Raw genomic sequence first — 19,457 nt, forward strand, 5'->3', positions numbered from 1 at the left:
ATGGTTAATTCAACTGAAATGTTTTTTTGTTTGGCACAACCTCGGTTTTTGAAGTAACATTTTTCAAATGCGGCAAAAAAATAATAATTGTTACGCTCAGCCTCAATTAGGGCGCAACAAAACATCCTAAGTTTGTGTGATCTAAGTTTGAAAGGAATAAATGAAGGGATGGATCATTTGTGGCGTGGGTTAAACACGTTGAAGTCCTCATATCCTAATTATTCTTGCGCATTTTTACTTTTTGCAGCTGCTAGTTTTTTGACATGTCTGGCATCTGCTGCGAGTTTTATTTCTGAGAAACCTTTCTGTACGTCTTGACGTGGCAAGCCATAAAATTCGCGAAGAAGTGTGGTAAATTCTTGCGCATCTTTTACTTCGTACTGAGCTTCACTATGAAACGCTTTATCAGTACCTGCCTTGCCATTGTCCACATGGAGCGTGGTAAGCGAAGGTATGGAATTCGGATTTCGTTTTTGCATCTGGTGTAGGACTTTGATCATGTCTTCATCAGCTTTTGAATCGCCGGCGCAAAGCACCATCCCGACGTTTTCTTTGGACTCTAAAACTTCTCTTGCTATTTGTCCTTTGTTGAAAAGAGCCATCCGAACCTCGATTGCTGCATTGTCACTTTCTACTTTCAAGTCATGTCCTTTCACTTTTTCATTGTTCTCCAGCTCTCCAAGAAATTTCTTCACTGCAAGTTGCAACAGAAAAATTAGTTTGGCTCAGCTTGAAATTTAGTTTGGATTGAAGTGCAACTCACCTTTTTGAAGCCCTTCAAGTTCAACCTTTGAAGGCAATTTAATTTCTTGTAGTTCTCTGTAGTGAAGTACGAGTGTCGTCTTTTTTTCTTCGACCCAAACTCTGCCTTGGAAGAGGTTCTTGTGCTTGTCGACCACTGTGAAGGTTCACGCTGGGGTAAGTGCTAGGCACACCATGTATAGCAGTCAAGGATCCACTCACATGCGTCCATTAAAACTTTGACATCCTGCTTCCATCCAAGCTTCCCGTCCAAATCTTTAGCCTGATCCCATTCATCGCCCGGTTTTCGCCAAAGCGCTCCGTACTCCGCAGAGAGGTGAAAACTGGAATATTGTCCAAAAGTTTCTTCCAAAAAAGCCTTATCTCTTCCAGAGATTATCACGACATCGACATTTAGATCTGCCTCTAACTTTTTTAGCACCTCAAGAAGAGCATGACTAGGAACCGCTTGATGGGGGAGTGATTGAAAAGGCACCGTGGTTCCCTGGGGCGGTGGGTGGATTCCAACAATCAGATTTCACATGCTTTCAAAAATGAAATGTGCATGTCTCTACCTACATCATAGTCCAAAATCAATACTTTATGTCTATATTTTTTAAATGCTCCTATTACCTTCCCGTGATCCAATGTGGGAGGCCTACTGACTGCATATGGTCACAGAGGCAATGAGTTTTTCCACTAAATGCGGAAGAAGGTCAAAATCTCACTTCGAACCAATTCTTCTCCGTTTTGAGCATTTCCTACCTTCTGTTTTGGAGATAGCGCGGAAGGTTGAGCCTCTAAAAATGTAGAGAATGTCGGCATTATATTACCAACAATGTTATAGATTCCAAATCCAGAACCTTACCTCGTAGCAGATGTCCTTCCAAGGCACCCACAGTCCCTGTTGTTTTTCTGGGAGCTACAGTACAGATACGGAGAAGGTGAGTGCCGTGATCACAACAGGCAAAAGAGTTCATTCCGTACAAAACTCACTTTGCGGTGAAAAGCCTGTCAGAGCTGAAGGGAATACGTCGGGTTTAGTAGGTTTAAGAAATTCCATGGGGCTACAATGAACCAATACGCTATGTGGTACACAGATGTTGGATAATGGTCCAAAGATGCAGCCTATCATCAAGGCTAATTTTGTTCTGGCTCGCCATTGATGAAAAGTCATATTTTTCGATGAGAAAGACTTGTAAATAAGCTAAATAGAAAATTCCAGTGTGGATGTGGAAGGAGAGTGTGGTGCTAGGCAAATCCTGGGCAGACGGACTGCCATTTTATAGACGACGGACGGCTGGCTCACGCATAGAAAATACCCCCCATTGGGCCAGTTCAAACCTCATGAAATCATTTGCTAAGACGGCCCCCGCCACGGGCGGAAAGAAACTATCGATGAACAGTTTATCCGACAGTCGGAACCGGGGCTTCACTTCCGCTCTAGCATGAAAATTGTTTCACCAACAGCGAAACTCCTGGTTAGCCAGTATGTACTGCGACAAAATGAGCATCAGAGTGTTTTTTGCCATTGGCTCTCCCAATCGGTATGGGCCTTTGGAAGGCTTGGTCGGCCTCGCTGGGGCAAGGTTCACCCACTCGGCCGCGTCGTAACAAGTTTCCGGAGGTACCAGATCCAGTCAGGTGCGCAGGATAGCAGGTCCCGAGAAGTACAAAACAATTGATTAGCTCTTCACCAAGAATCTGGATCACTCGGCACAGCTCGGCACTCGTGACCACAGTTATTGTACAACTTCTACCACAAAATCGGATGCCTAATCAGGCTAAATAATCTCCACGATGTGTATTGTAGGACCTCATGTCCAACTACACCGCCATCAGAGCACCTGCCGTCAACTCTGCATCCCCTGTTGACATGGCGGGGAAATCTCGTCCGAGAGGCTCCAGGTGGGTCTACATGGTCTGTAGATCTCAAATGAAAGTCATCCAATTACCTGCCTTTCGCATTTGGCCCATGCAGTTCAGTCGCGTTGAGATCATCACCACTGTCAGTATCAGCTGAAAAGTTTACACCATCTCACACGTCACAACACATTAGATGGCTACGTATGTATGCCCCTCTTGGCAGCTGACGGCTCTTCCTCAGACGTGTTTCATGAGCTGACCCATGAAACTAGCATCAACATTTATATAATTACATGGTACAGAGAATAGTGTTGCATTTAGCCGCTAGCGCGCGCACGCGTGTACTCTGCACGGCAGTTGCGCGAATTGTGCTTGGCAGATTGCCGGCCGGGTCAGACAAAAGCCGAGTGGACCGGCGAGCTGGTACTGGTACATACTTGGGTGCGGGGGGGGGGGGGGGGGGAGTTCAGGCAAGTGAGCAAAGCTTCACATCGGCGGTTTGCCTAAAACTGTCAGTGCAAGATCGATTCATTTTGTGTAATCAGGATGCGCTGTCTGAAGCCCCTGGATGACCAAGGTCACTACGGATTATATGTCATATAGGGGCTTCAGGACAGCGAAACCTGGTGACACAGCGCGAATCAAGCTTGCACGAGGTGGATGCATGCTGCTTATCTTGACATGGATCTTTGTCAGCACTGTGACTAAAATGTGTTGACTCCCTCTCTCAAACATCTGCCGGATCTTCCAGCAGCAGTGTTTGAGGCGGCAGTCCGCAGCGACCCAGCCACCCGGACCGGAAGGTGCGGGTGTTCACAAGAGTCGACTCCGCAGCATTGGCTACATCTGTGTATAAGCATACTTTGATACATATGCTGCAACCGAGCTGGGCACATAGACTTGCCCCGATTCACCATTTTTTTCCCTTTGGCTTGATGCAAGAACCAGTGAAGAGCGAACGAACCATGTCCGAGCACAAGCAGTCGACCATCCCCGAGGAATCCTCAGCTTCAAACCAACAAGTAGAAATCCTGTCCGACTTCAAGATACTCGAGACTGTTCAATGGATCAACCGACACGCTTTCACTATCGTCGGCTTACAGTTCCCAGACGAGCTATTGCCTTTATCTGTCCCCATCTTCAGATTACTCAGATCGAAATTGGTTTCGGATGAGATCGAGTTGTATATCATGGCTGACACGACCTACGGAAGCTGCTGTGTTGACCATGTTGCCGCCCAGCATGTTCACGCCCAGGCGGTGGTACATTATGGACAGGCTTGTTTGAGCATGTGAGTTTTCCTCTGTGATATCAAGACAACTCGATTGAGATGATACTTATCATTTGTTTTTCTTGCTTATATTGATAGAACCCCTTCATTACCGGTGTTTTACGTCCTTCCGATATTGCCAATTTCCGATGAGATGGTCGAGCATGCTGCCCAAAGGCTGGTCGATTCTTTATATGCTATGGATCCAGCATTCGACGTATCAAATCATACGAACCAGATACTGTTAATGTATGACGTGGGATATCATTGGAAGAGCGGTATGGAAGGACTTAACTTCTTGAGATGCAGATATATTCACAAATCAATAGACCAGAAACGGAACTCTCTAATCCATTTCTGCTTATTCTCCTCCGTGGTGCGAGCGGGGCTCAAAACAAATCAACAGAAAGCATTTCAAACTACCTCAATACTAAATTCAACCTACCAATCGTCAGACATGAGCTTGGTCTGATAGAAGGAAGAAACCTCCCAATACCTCCGGACGTATCACCCAGCGCAGTACCCTCAACCAATCAATGTAGTGAGCAAACGTGCAGTCAATCTTCTTGCCAAGACTCAAAACCTTGCTCTGATCAGCCCATCGCTTGTGCAACATCAAGACCAACGACACCAACAACAAACGCTTCAATTGGTAAAGCATCTGGTTTATCCGTTTTACCTCCGATCACTAGAGAGCAAAAGAACGACTACTCTCGTTACCAAGCGGTGTTTTATATCGGGAATGAATCTTCCAGATTGACGCATTTCCTAGTCACGCATCCTGATCTGCCAGTGATAGCCATCGATCCCAATCAGAGTAAAGATGACACAAATAATCACTCCCGCTTACAACAAACCAACCGGACCAAGAAGCTGTTAATGAGACGGTATGCCACGATCCAAAAAGCCCGTGATGCGGACGTCTTTGGGATCTTGGTCGGGACACTTGGAGTTCGACACTATTTGGAAATGATCAATCGGACCAAGAAATTAATCGAGCACAGTTTCAAAAAGAAAGCTTATATCATTTCGGTGGGCAAGCTGAAGCCAGAGAAACTTATGAATTTTGCCGAGATCGAAGCCTGGGTCTTGATCGACTGCCCTGAAAGCTCGCTGCTAACCCTTGATGGCAAAACCGGCGAACGATTCGATCCCAAGCAATTCGGTGCACCGATCGTCACGCCATGGGAGCTGGAAATCGCTCTCAACAGTTGTATTGAATCGACCAGCGAGGATGAGCCGAACAACCAGAAACGAGCGTGGGATGGGAAACTCGTTCTTGATTTCGAAAATATTCTTTCCATCTGGCAGGCTGAGGATACGCTTCATTCCTCAGCACCCCCTGAAGCACATGTCAATCAAAGTGGTGACATCGATCAAGAAGTAGAGCCGGTTTTTTCAATGGTCACTGGTGGTTATAAATACCGAAAGAATTGGAATGATGATCGTGTGTGATGCCTCTATCGTTACCCCGGCCTATTTTCAAAAAAATTGAATTACTTACACATATCTTTTTTTTCCTAGACGAATCAGCATGCAAATCAAAAGAAATCGAAAGATCGGAGATTAGTGACAAGCACGAATTGATACAATCTGTCAAGGGAGCTGCGAGTCAATACGCTCTGAATCATCGGACTTACTTTGGCTTGGAACCTCGGTTTGGGCTCGACCCTCCGTCGAAAGTCACGCCTGGAAGATTTGGTATCCCACAGGCCTATCAGGACGACCATCCCAACTCAACATCTTGATTCCCTGTCGATTATTCATGTAGTACAGTAGAACTCGCCCTAACCCACACCTGGCAAAACCTACAAGACCTAGGTCTCCCAATGTGGGGCAAGCCCAAAAAGTGGTCTTAACCCATAAACCTGTCATCACCTGTAACCCATAGCACTTGGGTCTCCTAACCAGAAACTTCCTGTCTCAACCCATAACTTCGACCACGGTTGAACAAAGTTTTAACAATTTCCATTCCTCTTCCCCTCAGAATCCTCACAACTTGGTACTTCTACACGTAAAACACCATAATTCAAATTAACATGCTGCATCTCTGGCTCAATGAAAAAAAACTCCCCAGTCTTCATAAGTTGTGCAGGAAAACTTGCTTGTTAAGTTTTGCCAATAAAAATGGTTTGCCTTCAAAGATTCCTTACAAACATATAGCAAACATCTTGTCACTCATTGATAAGGTAAAACAGACATCACTTGATTCTTCAAAAAAAGTGCATAGATTGACTCATGTAGATATGAATGTGTTTACAAAGGATTTTGAGGAATAAAAGCCTCTCCAAACCCATAAAGAGATGTGGATTTTGGCAGCCAATGCTAAAGGCTTCCCCAATAAGAGCATGTTTACTGGTTGAGCTATTTGCACAAGGTTTGACTTGCAGCTATCACTAACTAAAGTAGCAAGGTGTGATTTGACCATATTGGTGTGTCAGCTTTTTGATATTTTCAGGTGGATAGCTAGCTTGTGAGCTAGCTGTTTCTCTATGTAGCAAGGGTTAGCTCAAATTGTAGCTTCTTGCTAATTTAGCTGAGGCTTGGCTCAGCCCGGTGTGGTTGAGTTTGATGGCTAAACTAACTAGCTGCAAGCTGGACTAGCCAACAGTAAACATTCTCTAAATCTCCAAACTAGGGGTCTTGAGAAGTATTTCATGTTAGTGTATGGGTTAAGAGGAGTAACTGCTCAGACCCATAACCTGTCCACCAGCTGCAGCACAGGCGGGAGTCCATCTGTGGCTGGAATTGCCCATTTGAGTTTTTAAGAATTTGGAGAATGTATATATGCATGGAAGTAAAAGTGCAGCTCAGAGCTTGAAAAGTTGGTGACAAAAGCATGCGGAATGCATTGGCAATTGGGGGAAAGCACCATCAGCACAACCCATGGGGAATATGGGGAGCACAGATTGGGGGATGGGAATAGAGATGCAATATTGGTACCAGCGGCCGGTACCCGCAACACTGAAACAAATACAATACATGTAGTGTATCTGGTAAACATTCTTCATTTATGGTGTTCAAAGTTGGTTTGCATAATTTTACGGACTTACTTCGCGCACTGCGAAAAGCTCTTCGCGCACTGTGCAGTGCGCAAAGTTTGCAAACACTTCGCGCACTGCGCGTGAAGGGCGCAACTTTTTCAAATTATTTTTTGACCAATCAATAGAAAAGCTTATTATTGTCCTCTGTGAATTTATTTGGAGTTTTTTGAAGCTTCCTTGTATGCTTAAAAATCCCACCAATAAAAAAAACAAGTACAGCCATTTGGGGACCTGGAATTCATATTCCCACCAGTCAAAAAATCCAAATAATTTAGTGAATAATGATACATATGAATTCAAACTTTTTAGAATTTTTTGGCCACTTTGTGCAAGAATAAGGCTTTCAAAAATTAGGAAAGTTCACCACTTACTGGCGCATTTTGGCATATCTTGAGAAACAGTTACTGGTTTTTGAAAGCCTTGTCCTTGTACAAAGTGGCCAAAAAGTTCTAAAACTTTTAAATACATGTTTAATATGATTCAATAAATTAATTGGATTTTTTGGCCTGTGGGAATATGAATTCCAGGTCCCCAAATGGCTGTACTTGTTTTTTTTATTGGTGGGATTTTTAAGCATACAAGGAAGCTTCAAAAAACTCCAAATAAATTCACAGAGGACAATAATAAGCTTTTCTATTGATTGGTCAAAAAATAATTTGAAAAAGTTGCGCCCTTCACGCGCAGTGCGCGAAGTGTTTGCAAACTTCGCGCACTGCACAGTGCGCGAAGAGCTTTTCGCAGTGCGCGAAGTAAGTCCGTAATTTTATGCATGCATAAATCATAAAATCATAAAATCTTTTTTGCAAGATATCTGAATGTCTGATTATGTAATACAAAATTTCCTCACCAAAATATTTTTATGATTTTATGATTTATGCATAAATTAGGGGTTTCTTTCCATTCAAACACAAAAACATTAGGAACATCACACAAAAAAAAAAACCTGCTATGTATCTGGTGATTTACATCAGGAGCATTTTGCAAAAAAATGTCCCCCAGATATGTGCTACATAAGTTGGCTTGGCTGGGGCTTTCCGGGGTCCTGATGGCCAGTTGAAGCACCAGTGTATCAGCAAAAGTGTCTTGGACCATCCCAGGTGTCCTGCTGTCCAGCAGTCATGGTGGCTTCTTGCTATGGCTGCTTTTATTGTGTTGTCTGTGGGGACTACTACTCATCAATCCCAATACAGTACTCCGTCCGTGTATGTGTAATCTTTTGCCTTGGCCCCAATACCCTGTGTGATTGCCATTGGTCTGCTATCAGTGGGGGTGGCATTTCAAATAAGACTTATCAATTCAGTATCAGTTGGAATTAGGTGGGCCTCCGGGTAATTGGGTTCCTCAACCCCCAATATGTTGATCTCAAACAATCTGTTGGCGTCTTCCAAGGCCACGGTTTCTCCAACAAACCATTTTTCAATTTTGGACCAGGAAAGTTTGGAAACCGCCACAAAGTTCTCCAGAGTAATGTTTTGTGGTTTCAGGAGTTAGCCAAACATCATTTTTTCCTCCTTGCTAGGGGCAAAGTCAGGTCACCTGGATAATGTGTCTGGTTTGGTAGCCTGTCGCCCTGGGCAAAACACAATTTCAAAGTCAAAATTTCCGTGCTTGACGCCTTGTGAGACTCTTTCTGTTCATAAAACTTTCCAGGTTCCGGTGATTGGTATACAAGATGGGTTTCCCTCCAGGTATTGACGCCACTACAATCGCCAACAGCTCTTTGATGAATATTTTGTAGTTTCTTTCTGCTTGGATTAAGGATCTGGATGTGAGAATTCCAGCTCAGGGAAACGGGGCCATTCTCATGAATTGAGAAAGGTGCCGCAAACCAAACCAGCTGCGGAAAATAGTAAGCAAACGCGAACCACTTCTGCAGTCCAAATCAGAAGCTGCAGGAGTTGTGAAACTAAAATTATCTTTTGATTTTTATAGTTCCAGCAAACGTGAGCGGGCAGATTAGGCTCAAGTAAAATCCTGGCCCACAATCACTCAAAGAGAGAATCACAGTTAGCGCCAAAGGTAAGTGACTGCAGATAACTCAAGAGATGATAAGATAGACACTAATGTGCTATCATTCTTTAGGCAAAACTGTCAAGAACAACCAGACCGATCAACCCAATACTGCTCAAAGAGACAGTGAAAATATTGGTGAGTATTGTGTCCTCAGCCTCGTTGAGCAATAACAAAAGACAGTGACTGATGCAACAATGTTCTGTAACCAGACAGTGTCACATCACTCCTTAGTTGTTTTGCAGAGGCTACATGAGGGAATTCCTAGGTCAAAATACCAAATCACGCAAGGAGAACGAAATCTCCAAGGAGAGAAAAAGGCAGATCAAGACATAAGATTGAGTGGTGCATTGAACTCAATCTTTTTCCTCAAAAGACAAACTCTCAATTTCTCTTTATTTCTCAGTAGAGAGAGGCCCTTGTTCCTTCTCTTAGGTAATTCTCTTACTAGTCAGATTCTTTTATTACTCATTAGTCTCAACAGTCTCAGGAATTGGCCTAATGTTCATGCCTAGTCACTTGGCAACTTGGCCTCTCGGCCAAGGCAAAGGACCTATCATAAAACCACCGCATACCTAGATTGTTGCCAATTGATGTGGGTCGGCGAGGTTGTTTGGCCCTAGTTACGGTTGTGCGGAGGGTGGGGAAAGTATGAGTTGGAGCATTAGCGTGTGAATGAGTGGAAGGTAACATTTGCCCAGGTGGGGGCGTTTTGGTTGAGCAAATGGAGTGCCATGCCGGGGTGCACATTGTGGGGATTGAGGGGAGCGTCGAGGATACCAATCAGGGTGGGGTAGTGAGGGTGCGTTGTTATGTCAACAAAAGTATAGCCAAGGTTCGGCGGTAGGCTGAAATCATAACGGGGGCGAATGGCCTGATTGATTGAGAGATGAAGTAAAACTGTAAAGGTTTGAGAGGGTGATGGTGTAATTTGGCGTGTGGTGAAGGCGCCAGGAGCGGCAAGGGAAAACATTTGGACTGTGGTTATGGAGATGCAGGCCGCAGGGGATCATGAGTATTGAGGAAGAATCCATGTGTATGGGCGGCAACAAGGGTCCGTTGAGCTGATTGTGTTGAACTTTGCAAGACAAAGTCAAGGGTTTGGGTAAGGTTAAAAAGAGACAGATGGGTTGAGGTGAACGGCAGGGGATCCGGTTTTGTCCTACCCCCTCCCTGGAGCGCGCTAATCATTTGATTAGGCCCCCCTTGAAATTCAATTTGACCAACCCAATTTTGCTTGTTGCTGTAGCACAAGCTGGAGGGTCAATCCGAGGTGCCCCTTGGGTATTTGGGGATTATTTTCAACTTTTTATGCGCTTTTTGCTAATGAGCACAGGCAAAAACCATGATCTTGCCTTCTGTGATTCTGTGATTTTAATAAACTTGGATTGGTGTCTTCTACTTTTTAGCATTTCACACGGAGGGCAGCCTTTTCACGCACTCATCCCCTCCGCAGCTATCTCTATCCCACAGAGTAGTCCCCAAAATGGCTTTGTCCATCCTGCCCAGTAAAATGCCTCACATGAAGATTTGGAAGAAACTAGGTGCTCCCATGTCAGCCTTAGAGATACATCAAGTATCCAAAAGACTGCAATAACTTAGTAAATAATAATTATTATTAAATTATTATTGCAGAATCAGATTCCTCATCATAAATTAAGGGGGGTCACCCACTTAAAGTACCCCCTTATTCCTATTCCTTCCTGTACTAATTGTATAAATAAGAATTGGCCCCAGAAAGCGACCAAAAATAGTATTACATACATAAATTTAGTAAAACAAACAATGTACATAAAATTAAACTGCTGTACATTAATGAGTAATATTACTCGTGTAAAAATACCCCGTGAAAGTATTATGTAGACTTCTACTGAAGCTCTTTCACATGGCAATTGGTTATAAACATGTCATGTGACAGAGTCAGGGAAATTAGTCTATTACAATACAATTAAATTACCCACAGCCAAGCCCTGTTCACGGCTACACCCCTGGATACTCCCATAGGGAGAAAAAGACTCAGTGTTTACGCCCACTGAAGTCCCCTCTATAAATAGAGGCCTATTTGGCCCTCAGGAAAAGATCCCCCAGACCATTCACCGCCCATAAACTGTAAGTTTGCCATGAATATTCTCCTCTGCTACATTTGTAGCCACTTTTCCTTATAAACCATCCCCAGCACGTAAAATCCACTGGATTAAACCCTTCAAATCATCAAAAATCCCTTATTAGCATATTTAAAGCTTTATCCTTATAAGTAGTTGCCGTAAGACCACCGCCTCTGTCAAGCAGCCAATCAGTTTAAGCGCTTACAACATACTTTTACGCCAAATTAATTCCCTGTAATTAATAATTACATAATTAATTCCTCCTCTGTTACAGAGTGTTAAAGCCCTTGTAGTGGCCATATTTGCCACGTAACAAGCTTGGTAATTTAAATTACCAGTGTTTACATCAGCACAGTTATAGTGCTAGGGCCCAAAACCCTTATTTTTGATGTGTTTTTGCCCTAAGCTTCATAAACAGAGCTGTCATCCCATGGGTCCAAACGGCATTGTTAATGGGGCAAATTTTCCAGCACGGCATACAAATGCCAATTTGTCCTCATCCCCTTTGGCTAACCTCAAATTGCCATAGGGGTTCTGCAGATCTAGTTTAGTGAATTTTTCAGCATTCAGTAAACTGTTGACCAGATCCATTGTGAGTGGAAGTGGGTATTTATTTTTTACTCTAATTGAATTCAATTTCCGTTAGTCAAAGCATGGCCAGAGTTTACCGTCTTCCTTCCCGGTAAACAGCACTGGAGCTGCCCACGGGGACTTTGTCCTTCTGATTGTCCCATTTTCCAGACCCTCCCTGATCAGCTTATCCAGCGCGTAGTTTTTGGCGGGCAATAAGGGTATTACCCGGCTAGTCTGAGGCATTGCCCCTGGGATCAACTCCACTCGGAAATCATACTTTTGTCTGGGGGGCAGTTGTTGTGCCTCTGACTTGCACAAAATTTGTAGATAAAAGTGGTACTGCTTGGGGACCATTTCCTCTGTAGACATGGCTGGTTTGGCACTCTTGGCCTCCGCTGCAATTCTTGCTGAAGTCAACAAAGAAGCTTTTGCGGCTCCAAATTCTCTTGTCTCCTGTGGCGTCGGCTCAGGTTCCATCTCGGCAAATTTAGAAATTGTGCCCAATTGCCAGTTGTCCTCAAACATTCAGATAGAGGGGTTTTTATGAACTCACATTGCAGGGGTGTTTCCTTGCAAAAAGTGCGCACCCCCTTGTCTATTAACCTTGCTTGCCTCGCTACGGGCTCCTCCCCGTCGCTGGAGGTTTTTTTTTGGTAATGACGAAGCCGCCAAAGCGGTTGCGAGTGGGTTGTCATGGGTTCTAATGATTATCAATTGTGTGGGTCCGCCATTGTCACATCCATGCAAGTCGCCAGATGACCCCCTATTTGTCATTGTTAGGTCCTGTGGGAATAGTTCTAGGAAACATGGTGGGTGCAGTGCTGGTTTCCCGTTTTGGGATGAAAATTGACCCGCTACCCGGGTCCGGTTTTCCATCTTGTAGGTAACATGGGATGAGTGAGAGCTCATAAATATCATCTATCATTTTTGTGAAATTCAGGGGGGGAGAGAGGTTTGCGTGTGGAAGCTTTGTCCCTGCGGTGGTGTAGCAGCTTTGACATCTAGTTATTAAAATTTCATAGACTTCTTTCCCTATCTTTGGTTAACTTCAAGCTGGCAGCGTTGCAGGTGAATAAAAAGCTCAACAAGTCCATTTATTTCCATCTGGAGAGCAATAAATTTTTTCAGGACACTCCAAAAAAGCAGAATTCCTTTTTGAAATGGAGTAGGAAATATACCACCTGCTTCTTCAGGAGACAAAGGAAAAATAATTACTCATTGAAAGTTACTCATACTTCTAACAGTCACAAGGAAGAGTTTTCTAACAAATTATTTTTGCCATATAATCCAGTGGCAGAACTTGTTGCCTTTAGTTCTGTTTGAGTTTGTGCTCATTTAGCTATATTTTGCTTACATCTTTGGGTGCAATTTTACTTGCACATTGGAGAAATTCCTGTCAATTGTGAATAAATCTGGAATTTCAGATTTTGCGGGGAAATCTGAACTTTGGAACTCTGGATCACTCTGCCCTGGGGATCATTGGGGACCTAGATTTTCCTGTGAAATATGGAGGACTTCCTGACAATCTGGAAAGTCAGATCTGAGCCACCAGATTTCAGATTTCACAGGGAAATCTAGGTCTCCAATGATCCCCAAAGTGGTTCAGAGTTCCAGATTCCAGATTCCTTTGCAAAATCTGGAATTCCAGATTTATTTGAAGTCAATGGGAATTCCTCCATTTGATTACTTCCCCAAGACCCTAGCAGTTGTGGATGTAGACACAAAGATTCTATATTTTGAAGGATGCCAATTGGGACGGGTGTTTGAGGCCGCCCAAAACCGGGCAGGTTTGGGCCAGAGGAAGACATCACTTTTGCAGATTATTTTAATATTGGCTTGGCCCATTCAAGTCAGTAAACGGTGCAGGTGGCTGTGGGGTCAACCCTAGAGACATTAAGATGTCCTAAGGGTTTCAAATAAACTAAAATTAAATAATAAATATACGGACTTACTTCGCGCACTGCGAAAAGCTCTTCGCGCACTGTGCAGTGCGCGAAGTTTGCAAACACTTCGCGCACTGCGCGTGAAGGGCGCAACTTTTTCAAATTATTTTTTGACCAATCAATAGACAAGCTTATTATTGTCCTCTGTGAATTTATTTGGAGTTTTTTGAAGCTTCCTTGTATGCTTAAAAATCCCACCAATAAAAAAAACAAGTACAGCCATTTGGGGACCTGGAATTCATATTCCCACAGGCCAAAAAATCCAATTAATTTATTGAATCATATTAAACATGTATTTAAAAGTTTTAGAACTTTTTGGCCACTTTGTACAAGGACAAGGCTTTCAAAAACCAGTAACTGTTTCTCAAGATATGCCAAAATGCGCCAGTAAGTGGTGAACTTTCCTAATTTTTGAAAGCCTTATTCTTGCACAAAGTGGCCAAAAAATTCTAAAAAGTTTGAATTCATATGTATCATTATTCACTAAATTATTTGGATTTTTTGACTGGTGGGAATATGAATTCCAGGTCCCCAAATGGCTGTACTTGTTTTTTTTATTGGTGGGATTTTTAAGCATACAAGGAAGCTTCAAAAAACTCCAAATAAATTCACAGAGGACAATAATAAGCTTTTCTATTGATTGGTCAAAAAATAATTTGAAAAAGTTGCGCCCTTCACGCGCAGTGCGCGAAGTGTTTGCAAACTTCGCGCACTGCACAGTGCGCGAAGAGCTTTTCGCAGTGCGCGAAGTAAGTCCGTAAATATATCATTAATTAAGAAAGTTACAAAAATCAAGAGAATGTGAAGCAAGCACAAGAAAGTGCAAAATTTCAAGAGCGCTCAAGATAGCGCAGAAGAGAGTGGAGAGTGAGAAGAAAGAGAGAGCGCACTAAAAGTAAGAAAGTGAGAAAATGTAATACATAAACAAAGAGTAAAATATTACAAGCAGACTAATATAAACAGAAACAAGACTTAAAATGCTATTACAAAAGTCAGTATGAGGACACCATCCTCAACAAACTCAGAAAATATCCACAAGACCCAAGGATCCTAGTCATGACCATAGCTGCTCTTCATTCTTCTGTTTACCTTATTACATGACTTCCTTTGAAACTTACAGTGAAAGTGTTAAAACGTACTTGTTGGAGAAAGCGCCTAGGACTACCTTCCTATAAAGGAAGCCCTATCATCATCCCCTCTACAGGAGGATTATATTGATTACTTCCTCTAATTCTCCCCTTTTCCTTTATTATCTTATAATATCAATATCTTCACCATCATTTTGAGGTTTGATAGTAAGAACCTGTTGAGCTTTCTAGCCAACAAGAAACTATTGCAATCAGAACGTATCCCAATTGTTACTCCTATATGCTTGTATTGGAGAGGGCAGGTTTACCGGCTAATACAGTCTAATAAGACTAGAAAGTATCCACTCCTCAAGTGTAGATAACAAGATTAAATTCATCAATTAATTATTCTTTTGATCAAATCTTTCTGATCTCCTCCATTTGTTGTATTTAGCCTTTCTTTTCAATAATTCATATCTAGAATTACTGAACTTTTGTCTAGATAAGTCTCTACACAAGATCTACAGCTGACACGTGGGCTGCCCAGCGGGCCCCCGCAGGCTTTGGCTATTTGATCCAAGGGTAGGCAGATACCAGATAGTACAAATGTGGATGACAACAAGCTAGATATTGACAATTCAAGAAGGCAGACAGAGTCCCAGATGTTTTCCCAAGTCCAGAAATTCAATGATCTTGCCTATTTTCACTTCATTGAACTTGGTCCATGGGCCACCTCAGGCCGCCTGCAGGCTCCCAAATATCCCGCTGGACATCTGGCCTGGCCGGGCGCCCCTTGGCAGCCTGTGTCCGCCTCATTGCAGACACCAAATTGAGGTGATTTTGCCCGGCCCAGCCTGTCTGATTATGTAGCAGGTTGAGCCGGGCTAGCCTGTGGGCAGCCCAAGCCTGCCTGATTGGCATCCTTAATATTGGATGAATTCCCGTTGTCATAGAGCTCTAGATGCCCCTCTAAATCCTAAATTAGGACACCTATCAAAAACTCAAGCAGTGCACATTAAATTAATGAACTGTAGGGTTAGGAAAACATTTCCCTTTTTGTCAAAAATTAAGAATTTGGGTGTGTAAATTGAGATCTGGGAGGCTCCCAGACTTGACAGGAAGTCCTCCATTGGATGACTTCCCGTTGTCATTTAGAGAGCTCCAGATGCCCCTCTAAATCCTAAATTAAGACACCTATCAAAAAATCAACCAGTGCACATGAAATCAATAAACTGTAGGGTTGGGAAAACACTTATCTTTTTGTCAAAAATTAAGAATTTGGGTGTGTGAATTGAGATCTGGGAGGCTCCCAGACTTGACGGGAAGTCCTCCATTGTTGCAGGGAAATCCAGCTTTTGGGGCCCCAGATCACTTCTGGGGGGCCCTCAGATCTTGACGGGAAGTCGCCCATTGCCTGAATTCTTCTAGGGATGAGTGGACAGACGGAATTCCAACAATTGTGAAGTCCCCTAAAGTTCCCAATCAATTTGCAACATGGAACTCAAAGTTCATGCAAAAATGCATTTAGGGTGTTCAAAGTTGACTTGCATAAAATCATAACACCATAAAATCATAAAATTCTGAGGTGAAAAAAATATGTACACCCAAACACTCAAATTAGAGCAACATTTCTAAAATGGTACATATAAAATCATCATTTGAAAGTTTTATGATTTTATGATTTTATGTAATGAAAATTTCATGATTTCAACTTTGAACACCTTAATTGCCTTTCAAGAATTGCCAAGTTGCTGTGGTGTGAAATTGAAGGATCTGGTGCGACGATTGCTTCCAGCGAGAGTTTCACATGACTTTCACAAGCTGATCATTTCAAATTGAATACCAAGTTCAATTCATTATGCTTCCGAATTCTTTCTCCACCATTTTGCAGAAGTCAGAACCTGGCGTATCAACTTGAACTTCGTTCGACGATAATCTCGTACATAAAAGGATGTCGGTCCAAGGAAGCTCATCAGATGTTGGCAGCAAACCAGAAGGCCCAAACCGGACGTCATTCGCTCAATTGGATCCACCCATCAACCCCGCTCTGCTATCGGCCCTCTCCAGTTTATCACTTTGTTATCCAACACAAGTCCAAAAAGAATTCATACCACTTGCCCTCAACGGCAAAGACATCTTGGCTCGCTCTAGCACCGGTTCGGGTAAAACGCTGGCATATGCGATCCCTATAATTCAAAGCATACTGGAAAATAAATTCAAGCGACGGACTTCCACCACAACTGCGCCTACGACACTTACAACGGCTATCATCTTGGTACCTACCCGCGAGCTCAGCGCACAAGTCACTCTGGCCATATCTAGTCTTTGTAAAGGTTTAGGAAACGAGAATGCTATTGAAATCATCAACCTAGCTAGCTCAGATCCAAAGCGGTCGAAACGGAAGCACGTCCAAGCTGATCAGTGGGTCAATCTTAATCTTGATTATGTTCCAAGGCGCTCTTTGGTTGCTTCATTAGGTTTGACGTTTGCGCACAGTAAATCTGACGTGATTTTGTTTTGCTGAACCTCCAAATTTAGATCATACACAAGCAATCCACCCGACATTATAGTCTCAACTCCGGCTAGATTATTGGACAGACTTCGTACGACATCAACCGACATTTCCGGGCTTTCGTTCCTGGTCCTGGATGAAGCCGACCTCATCCTTTCCTACGGTCACTCTTTTGACGATATCAAAGCGATTTTAACAGGCAGTGGAAGTAATGGGACTCATTCGTGGAGGTTTCCTACTTTCTTCCAAAGCTTTCTCATGTCTGCAACTATGACCAGTGAAGTGGCCGAATTGAAGAGTCTGGTCCTACGGAACCCGGAAATCCTTTACGTCAAAGAATCGATCAATGAGCTATCCAATTTAACCCAATTTTCAATCAAAGTTCCGAACGAACAAGACAAATTCTTGTTGATCTATGTGATCTTCCGCTTGAAATTAATTAAGGGCAAAGGATTGGTCTTCGTTAATTCCACCGACAAGTCTTATCAACTCAAGTTGTTCTTGGAAAAATTTGGGATCCGCTCGGGCGTCCTGAATTCTGAGCTTCCTTTCAACTCGCGGTACCATGCTGTAGAGGAGTTCAATAAAGGCATCTTCGACTACCTGATTGCAACAGACGAGAGCGAAAACAACCTTCCTGTCGAGAAGAAATCTGCACCCCCTCCAGCCGACCCAAATCGTAAGTTGAAACCAAGATGTACGGCCAACCAATTGAATAGCTATCTCACACATTTCTCTTTTATTCTGCAGTGATTTCTACTCAACCACCAGTGGCCGTCGAATCAACAGAGGATGCTGTAGTCAACCCGAAAAAAAGAAAACAAAGAGAAGAAAGCAACAGCAAGTCCCAAGACAAACCAACTGATTATGGCGTTTCGCGGGGAATTGATTTTGTGAATGTCGCATGCGTTATCAACTTCGACTTGCCCCTTTCGACACAAAGTTATACGCATAGAATTGGGCGTACCGCTCGAGCAGGAAGAACAGGGATCGGTTTATCGTTTGTGCTTTCGACAGCAAGGATGGAACCCAGTTCAAACAAGACAAATAAAAATCTTCAAGAGACTTGCGCCAGGGAGACTGAAATGTGGAGGAAGATCGAAACTGAGCAGATCGCAAGAGGATCGATCCCTAAAGAATATAAATTTGATATGACTCAGGTCGAAGGCTTTCGGTATCGAATGGAGGATGGCTTGCGGGCAGTCACCAAGGCCGCTATTCGAGAAGCCCGGATTAAGGAGATAAAAAACGAGATACTGAATTCAACCAAATTGAAGGTATGTGTTGTTTTAGATTTTCCAAGTGGGCGAATCCGCATTGAGCTCTCAGCTGACTTGTGGTGTGCGTAGTCTCACTTTGAGGAGAACCCAAACGACTTGATGTTCCTTAAACACGACAAGCCTTTACACCCGACAAGGATTCAACCCCACATGAAGCATGTGCCCTCATACTTGATTCCCAAGATCTCCAACCTTCCCATTCGTCAACAGGAACAAACACAGGACCCCAATCAAGGCCCTTCTGATCCCAATCCTGCACCAAACCAACCGATCTTAAAAACTTCGTTTCATAATCGGGCTCGTCAAGGTTCCAATGGTCGAGGCCGAGGAGGTGCCCGTGGCGGGCGCGGTGGTGGAAGAGGTGGCAAAAGGAAAAACCCCCTCAAAAGCTTCACATCCACTTGATTCGCTCCATTCGTTATTTTTATGAAACGTAGTATGGCAGCCTAGATTTTGCTGGTTTCTTCCATTGTACTCAAAGGAAATAAGAACTCACAAAGCGCTTGAGACTTTAATCACCTGAGCCTTTCAGTTTAGCCTGTTTATCTTTTTTTCGCATCGAAAGCAAAGGTTGCCGCCTCCCAGATTGTGATTTGGACTCAGGGTTAGGGTTAGGGTTAAGCAACAGAACCGTCCCGTGGACTGTCCATCCGGGGGAAAGAAACTTGGACTGAGGTCTAAATATTCCTACACCGAAACACCAAAACACAAGGCCTGGTACTTTTTATGTGTCGCTTAATTCATTACAACTTTTTGACGTAAAATACGGTATGCTCTAACTTGTCCCCCCTTGTGCATCGCTGTGGCTGGCGGGACTGGCTTTGTTTTAAGCTAGCGGATTGTTGATTTTATAAAAAAACAGTTCCACATAAGATTGACAATTGGGCCGCCTGGCTGGCTGTAGCCAATCCTCTCACCAACTGGGACTTCTCTTAACTTTTATCTGTCCTCGAAGCCTGCAACGGTGGCCCGCAGGTGGCCCATGGTCACACCCGCCCAATTACCATCCCTAGTTCTATAGCAACAGCATGATCAAAAAAACAAAT

The 19,457-nt window shown here is 43.4% G+C and overlaps 3 protein-coding genes across 3 annotated transcripts; 2 read left to right on the top strand and 1 right to left on the bottom strand.

Annotated features, from left to right (window-relative positions):
* Positions 1-218: 218 nt before the first annotated feature.
* Positions 219-1,918, bottom strand: PtA15_12A308 (uncharacterized protein; the record flags this gene model as incomplete). Its single annotated transcript, XM_053161903.1, has 7 exons — positions 219-694; positions 764-898; positions 964-1,246; positions 1,375-1,406; positions 1,470-1,541; positions 1,610-1,663; positions 1,738-1,918. The coding sequence occupies 7 exons, from the start codon at positions 1,916-1,918 to the stop codon at positions 219-221; spliced, it is 1,233 nt and encodes a 410-aa protein (XP_053025874.1).
* A 1,624-nt stretch (positions 1,919-3,542) lies between these two features.
* PtA15_12A309 (uncharacterized protein) lies at positions 3,543-5,625 on the top strand (the record flags this gene model as incomplete). The annotated part of the gene is made up of 4 exons (XM_053161904.1): positions 3,543-3,898; positions 3,977-4,155; positions 4,284-5,324; positions 5,402-5,625. 4 exons carry the CDS (start codon positions 3,543-3,545, stop codon positions 5,623-5,625), a joined length of 1,800 nt encoding a protein of 599 aa, XP_053025875.1.
* Positions 5,626-16,570: 10,945 nt separating this feature from the next.
* PtA15_12A310 (uncharacterized protein) lies at positions 16,571-18,816 on the top strand (the record flags this gene model as incomplete). The annotated part of the gene is made up of 4 exons (XM_053161906.1): positions 16,571-17,040; positions 17,158-17,810; positions 17,882-18,408; positions 18,481-18,816. The coding sequence occupies 4 exons, from the start codon at positions 16,571-16,573 to the stop codon at positions 18,814-18,816; spliced, it is 1,986 nt and encodes a 661-aa protein (XP_053025876.1).
* Between the last annotated feature and the right edge of the window lie 641 nt (positions 18,817-19,457).

This window comes from Puccinia triticina, chromosome 12A (assembly GCF_026914185.1).
Source record: "Puccinia triticina chromosome 12A, complete sequence".
NCBI classification, from domain to species: domain Eukaryota; kingdom Fungi; phylum Basidiomycota; class Pucciniomycetes; order Pucciniales; family Pucciniaceae; genus Puccinia; species Puccinia triticina.